Source organism: Natrix helvetica (assembly GCF_964273705.1).
Source record: "Natrix helvetica genome assembly, chromosome: 2".
NCBI classification, from domain to species: Eukaryota; Metazoa; Chordata; class Lepidosauria; order Squamata; family Natricidae; genus Natrix; species Natrix helvetica.
This window is the reverse complement of record NC_138552.1, coordinates 199,529,269-199,536,910: the sequence shown is the minus strand read 5'-3', so window position 1 is coordinate 199,536,910 and position 7,642 is coordinate 199,529,269. Positions and strand designations below refer to the sequence as shown.

At 38.3% G+C, this 7,642-nt stretch overlaps 1 protein-coding gene across 3 annotated transcripts in view; it reads left to right on the top strand.

Annotated features, from left to right (window-relative positions):
* The first annotated feature begins 3,318 nt into the window (after positions 1-3,318).
* HBS1L (HBS1 like translational GTPase) overlaps positions 3,319-7,642 on the top strand; it is a 52,544-nt gene continuing 48,220 nt past the window's right edge. For all 3 annotated transcript variants that reach the window (XM_081943237.1, XM_081943239.1, XM_081943238.1), the window contains exons 1-2: positions 3,319-3,533; positions 5,431-5,496. In XM_081943237.1, the coding sequence (XP_081799363.1) occupies positions 3,491-3,533; positions 5,431-5,496 (109 nt within the window). In that variant the 5' untranslated portion in view covers positions 3,319-3,490. The remainder of the gene's footprint in view (positions 3,534-5,430; positions 5,497-7,642) is intronic.

Here is a 7,642-nt window from a genome sequence, read left to right as displayed (position 1 = left end):
CAGCTGGAAAAAGGAAGCAGCAGTCTAGAAATGAGCAAATGGTCTGCATGTAAACTATATTGTTAAAAAAGGTTTTGTAATTTTGAACACAATTCTTTACATTATGAATAGAAGCCCTTCAACAGTACAGCTTTAGAATACATAGTTGTTACCACAGATTTTGGTTTCAGCTGATACAGGCAAAAAACATGTTTTTCCCATTATTTTTGTGTAAAGTACGATGCCACTCAGTCAAGATTTTTCAAGAACCACAAATGGACAGAAACAATAGAGTGAATGTGAGTACGGTTACATTAGGTGGTAATCTACCTGCAAAATTAGAATTCTTGTGTCCAAATCCATAGGAAAAATGTCAGTCAATGCTTATAGGTAGTCCTCAATTTAAAACTAAAATTGGGCCTACAGCTTCAGTTGCTAAATGATGAAGTCATAAAGCAAGATGTCACACGACCGCAACCGCAATTCTGGCAATCCCCATTACTGTCATTAAGCAAATTTTACCAATTATTAGCTGAGGACTCATCCCAAGGCCAAAGGGCACAGTTGGGGGGACATAGGCAAATTGGGCAGTTACAGTGCTCTTGCAGGCAAAAGTGGGGGGGGGGCACTCAACCAAATACCCACATTTTCATCATGTGACAAAAGGGCCCTGCAATGGCTGTAACTTTGGACACAGGTCGTAAGTCCCTTCGTTCAGCACCTTTGTAACTTCAGTCACTGGTTATAAGTTGAGGACTACCTGCATATCAATATAAAACTAATGATATAAAAAGATCACAAATTCATGAAAACAAAGTTTCCTATCTAAATATTTTAAATGAATAAGAATGCAGCAGCAACTATTTTTTACTTTGCTGTGACATTAAAACTTTCAGTTACTTTGGTTTTATAGTGAAATTAACCCAAGAGAAAAATATTTTGCCCAGAAAGTCAGTACAGAAATAACAAGATTTTAAACAAACAAGAACTCAAGAGTATTTTCCTTTCCTCACTTTTTGATTTTCAATCCTTGTTCATTTCCAAGACTTTAGAAACAGATTAAAATTGGAATGGTGCAACATAACCAACTCTGGAGAAACTTCATGTGGAACATAAAATCTGAGATTACATCAGATGACTATTATTATTCTTTTCCTCTGAGACAAGGAAGAAGTATAAGATGTAATGACTTATGCAAGCTGTCCAGCTGAAACTATTTCACAATGTACTTTTTTTTTAAACAAAAAACAATGTAGTGGAATATATGTTAACATTTATAATGTATAACAGCATGAGTGTTTATTTTGTCACATGCACTAAACATTAAGTATAATGATTCTTAAAGGAGTAATATATTCATAAATGCCTGAAAAGTTTTTTGGGGGTAAACAGTTAAAATTTGTGATAATGTGCCTCATTATCAAGACCTCGCATATTTTCAATATCCACCCAACTCTGTGGTATTAATATAATTTTGTAAAGGTCAGAATGGCAAAGATGTTGATATAAAAGAATCATCATACTGCAGGCACGAATTTCGATCAGATAGGGCTTCAAGTTGGTTTATAAAATGAAGAATCTGACATAGCAGATTAGTTTTTAAATGGTAGTATATTTGTTTTATAATGAGCAATTAAACTTTATTACAGATACATTTAAATAACATAATTTGTTCTATTGTCCTTTGTAGCTTGATGTGGTGAATGAAAGAAAACCTTAATTATAACTCTGAAATAGTTTATTAAAGTACTGTGTTCTTAACATTGTCTTTAGCATGACAATCATGATCTCTTACCATGTTCTTTTTCTTTCCAAGAACTACAACAGATAATATATTTATCCCATTCTATAGCCAGAGATACCCTGCTAGATAATAGTGATATACCCAGTGCTATGCAATTGAGACAAGTGTTTAACTGTGATCAGAAATATCTGTCATTAAATAGATAGTTCTTGACTTACAACTATAATTGCATCCAACATTTTTGTTGGCGAAATAGTGGCTAAATGAATTTTGCCACATTTTATGACCTTTCTTGCCACAGTTGAGTGAATGACTTGCCTTTAAATTAGTACAGGTAGTCGACTTATGAACATAATTGAGCCCAACATTTAGGTTGCTAAGTGAGACATGTTAGGCAAGTTTTGTCCCATTTTTTCAACTTTTCTTGTCACAGTTGTTAAGTGAATCATTGCAGTCGTTAAGTTAGTAAGAAGGTTGTTAAACCTTGCAATTCTCAGGTCACAAAAGGGGATCCCATGATCTGGGGAAACTGCAACCGTCATAAATATGAAGCAGTTGCCAAGCGTCCGAATCCTGGTTACGTGTCCATGAGGATGCTGTAATGGTCATGTGTGAAAAATGGTCGTTGTGATGTTGTAACTTCAAACGGTCACTAAATGAATTGTTGTAAGGACTACCTGTAACACAGTTGTTAAGTGAATCTGGCTTCCCCATTACTTTGCTTATCAGAAGGTCTCAAAAGGTGACCACATGAGCCTGGGATACTGCAACCCTCATAAATATGAGTCAATTGCCAAGCATAGGATGCAGTACTGCAGGCTACTTCTGCTGATGCCAGCTGCCTGCAGTTCGATTCTCACTGACTCAAGCCTTCCATCTTTCTGAGATTGGTAAAATGAGGACCCAGATTGTTGGGGGGGAATATGCTGACTGTAAAGCATATAGGGAGGGCTGTGAAGCACTGTGAAGCGGTATATAAGTCTAAATGCTCTTGCTCTCTGAATCTTGATCATGTGATCACGGGGATGCTGCAATGGTCATAAGTATGAAAAACTGTCAGAAGTCATTTTTTCAGTGCCATTGCACCCTTGAATGGTTGCTAAACTGTTGTAAAACGAGGACTACCTGTATCAAAGGTGTGCCACGCTCACAAGCAATTCCAGAAGAAACTGGAGAGAGGGCTACCCCTGTGGAAAACAGTGCTCCTGAACCTCTGAAGCTTACACCCCACTTTTTTCCAAGCTGAATCTTAAATTGGGCACAGCACCCTTTAATCCGGACTCTCAGATGCATGAAGACAGAATTTGCAGCTATGCAGCTGAAAGCCGAATGATTTTCTTCGGGGGAAAAAAACAAAAAAAAACCCATGCAAACCCTCCGACGAACGAGGCAATTGTGCAGCATTGCGCTCCAGAATCTTGGCCGCAACAGCCACTGACCAGATGCAATCTAGAGAACGACGCCCGGCCGAAAGGGGGCACTACAACACCCGGCTTTCTCCTAGTCCGCGAGTCGACAATCGTTGAGGGGGAGGGGGGGGCGGAGGGAAAAAGAAAAGAAAAGCACCGATGTCACACATGCGCAGTCGGGGTAAGGCAAGGGAGGTCAGCGCAGGCGCAGAAAGGCCGACGGAGCTGAAGGCGGGGCGCGGTGGTAGTAGGCCCAGGTCAACAATATGGCGGCACGGAGTTGCTACGGTACCCAAGTTTGAGGGGGGGGGGGTTTCGGAGGCCTCGCCTCTCTCTTTTCTACCTCAGCTCGCCCGCCATGGCCCGGCACAGAAACGTCCGTGGCTACAACTACGACGAAGGTAGAGCGAGTTGCTCTCTTTGTGAGAACTTCTTATTGCCCTCCTTTCGAAGCGCCCTTTTTCCTCCCGAGAGGGCTCTGACCAAGGCCGGTGCGAGGAGCGTTAGTGACATCACTAACGGTCAGCCTGGCTTCTGCGGGTGGGGGGAGTGGGGGGGGGAAGAGAGCGCGGGAAACGGCCAGGAGCCAAAGCAGGTCCGGTTCCTGAACCCGAAGGGAGGGGGCTGCTTGTTATCAACTAGACCGGTTTACGTGGATAGGTGCTAATTCGGAAAAAGGTGGCTCCCCCCCCCGCGTTTTCCCTTGTCCCCAAAGTCCGTCTTATGCACTGAAAGGCCCGGTGCTTTTGAAGCCCGACAGAGTGGCCTCCCGTTGCTCAATCTGACAGCTGCTTCCTTTCCGTGTGATAATGGACGTCAACAAAGTACGGGGTTTAAAAACAACTCGACGTTTCCCCGGAGTTTCCCCGTGGGATGCCTTTGATGAATGAATGCTAGAAGCAAAAAAAAAAAAAAAAGGATGGGGGCGGAGGGTCGTGTGTGGATGTGATTGTGTTATCTCCCAGCTGAGCGTAGGGGAGGATTTTGGTTGCCTGTGTGGAAAGGAAGCGGAGATAACATCTTGAAAAGACAACACTGGAGTGAGCAAACCAGATGTAATAATAAGACGACTTGCTTCTGTTTGAGTGTTAAGCATTAAGCTCGTTCAAATTAGTCACACCTTATGATACGTTTAAGAAACTATTCAGATGCCTGCGTCTAAAACAGGTTTTGGATGCATAGGCAAGCACATATTGAATTAGAGTTTAAAATCTGAATGTTAAACTTTATTTCTAAGTCTTGATTTAGTGATTTGCAAGTGTGTCTTTTCAGTTTTTTAAATATGTACTTAATACTGAGTTAAATCATGTCACCGACCAAAAGGGTCCTTTAGTCCACCCACATATCTTATTTTGAACATAATTGTTATTTCATCCCTGTTGTTATTTTTTTATATTGTGACTCTTTTATCTACACTATTTCAACATAAACGGAAGAGAACAATATTTTAAATCCTGATCCCAAGTTCAGGAATGTAATACTTCCATACAGACTGTGAAAATAAGTAATCATTTTTTAAACTGAAGTATTATGCTCCTATTAGATTATTACAAGTGATGGTATTACATCGACTTTAAAGATTGCTATCAAGCAATTGTCTACTTGCATTTAATTTCTCCTTGCATGCCCTCTGAAATTCAGGAGAACTTTTAGTATATCAGATACACCAGAGGAATATCTTCTGTGCATGCAGCATGCATGCCTAGGTAAAACAGGTACCCTCTGCCACTATGTCTGCTTCCTAGTTGCAACTATCAGGTAGAGAAAGGGCTTTTGCTTGTGAAATGAAGCACTTGAATTGGCCTGATCTCTTGAGATTGGCTTATTTTCAATATCTAAATATTCAGATTGAACTTTGAAAATACTTCAAATTCTGCAATTGGAAAAAATTGCATTATATTAATATTTAATATTAACACTGTGGTTCAAGCTTATTTCCTTAACCAGAGCATATTATTTTAAACAGTGAAAGTATATTGGAAAAATAAAAAATGCTAAAAATGTCTGAAACCTTTCTTGCAGAATTTGGTACTTATTTTTTTATTGTTTTCTATGGGCAAGTTATAAGTTCTAAATGTATTGGAATAAGAAATATCTAGAAAAACCTAATGTATATTCAGGAAGAAGATGTAAATAAAATTAGTTCCAGGAATTAAATTGTCTTTAATGCATATATTTAAAAGGACTCAAATAGAAATGCGATTTAATTACAATGTATCACGATGCTTGCTAGAATAAAATAAGACTATTATTCAAAATTACAGTTATGAGAAGGTTGGTTTTGTTTTTGCGCTTCAGATTTTGAAGATGATGACCTTTATGGTCAGTCTGTAGAAGATGATTACTGCATCTCACCATCAACAGGTTTGCATTACATTTTGCCATTATTGTTTTATGGTGTAGGTTTGCACATTTGATGTGTAGCCTTAGGCTACCTCTATGTAGTATGGGAACTGGAATGAACTAGAGCAGGGGTCCCCAACCTGTGGGCCACAGCCCACTACCCGGTCATGAACTGTTGGCCACTGAGGCGCATGAGTGTCTGGACAGTGCACACGTACATCCCTCTACTTGTGCTAGCATTGTGAGCATTGCACGAGCTCTAGCACTGCAAGTGTTGCACATGCTTGTATCACCATTTGTGTCGCATGAACGCCTGCAGCTCCATTTGTACGTGCACATGCTCGCATAAAGTGCTGCCCCATTCCCCCTCTGGACCACCAACCCAGAAAGGTTGGAGAACTTTGAACTAGAGAACCTGTGACCCGTTGAGTCATTGTTTCAGAGATAATTCCTTACCGGATTGCTCAATATCTTCAACATGGTAGAACTTCTAATATATTTGAAAAGTTCTTAAAAATTCAGGCATATATTTAAAGATGTATCTGCCTTGAAAGTAGTCCATGTTGAACTGTATTGTACAGTCAAACATTAGAAGTTTCACAGGAAATCTTATGGCATTTTTCATTATGTCATAAAATGCTTTATGGTAATTTTTATGACATAAAATGTTTTATAACATTTTCCAAATTACAATTCCAAAGGAGTCATGAGACCTAGATTTTGAACTCTCTCTGTAAGTTAACTCAGTACCTTGATTGAAAAAGGTTTCCCAATGAAGTACTATTTTGCCCAGTTAAACAGACATTTTAGAGTGGCAAAGTTTTAGTAGTATATAGATGGATAGATGTATACAAAATAACTTGGCATATAGTCTGATAAGAATGGAATAATGAATGGAGGCAAAAATTTCCAGTACAGCTTATTTGCTTATGAGCACTTTAGAAATTGGTTTGGAATTGATATCTGGTAAAATCATCTTACTTGAAGAATACTACTGCTCAAATGTTGTAAGGTAAGGCTTTCCTATCTACAGTAGTGGCCAAAATTGTGGAAACATTTTGGGAAAAGTGTACAATATTTTTGAGGTTTGATGGCTAATTACACCACTTTTTTTTTGGAGTAGTATAAAATTATATAACAATGGAAAGATAATTTAATCAAGAATGTAATGCAATAACCTTTATGAAGGATTTGCCATTAGAATAGCATCTTTTTTCATGGAATTCTAAATTTTAGGCCAAATGCCTGCAGTCTGCTCTGAATAGTCCTTGTACTCAACTTCACATAGCATTGCACCATTTCATTTTGTATATGCCCAGATGATTTTCTTCTGTCACGTAGGCACAGTTTCTTAATTCTTTTATCATCACTTGCTGATATACTTGGTTTTCATCTGCATCTTTTCCTGCCTTTACCAGTGTGGTTTTATAGTGACTGAGTCTCCTTATACCTTTTCAAAAACTTAGAAATGCCACCTTTGGTTAAGCTTCCACCAATTTTTCTTCTAATTTCTTTATAACTATAGCCTTGTTCACTTAATAATACTATTTTACATTGCTTTCTGGGTGACCAGTCAACTCATTGCACCATTACTTTGATTTTATTACGTTTTACAAGCTCACTAAATGAAATAACACAACTTGATAGCGATCACATAACACGCTGACAAATGTCGCCCTCTCAGCTTCAATATATGACATTATTAACTGAATCTTACTGTGATCTGATTGGCTCATTGCCAAAACAAGACGACAGCTGATTGGCTCGCTAAACACTCATGCTCATTGGCTACAATCAAGATGAAGGAAAGCTACCTGATATCAACCTAAGCAAGTTCTGCTTCCTTTTTCTGGGTATTTGGCTATAGCTTCATAGAATCCAGATAATTGAACAAACTTTATTGCATTACATTCTTGATTAAATTATCTTTCCATTGATATATAATTTTATGGTACTTCAAAAAAAAAAAAAATACACTTTTCCCAAAAGGTTTCCACAATTTTGGCCACTACTGTATATCTAAAGTCTAGTATCATGTATATCTCTTCTTATACCCACTCAATCAGAGCAAAAGGAATAGAAATAATGAAATTTCATATATAATTAGAGGATGTATTTAAAATGACTTTGGGAATTATTAACACCATATGATTATGCTAAGAACAGA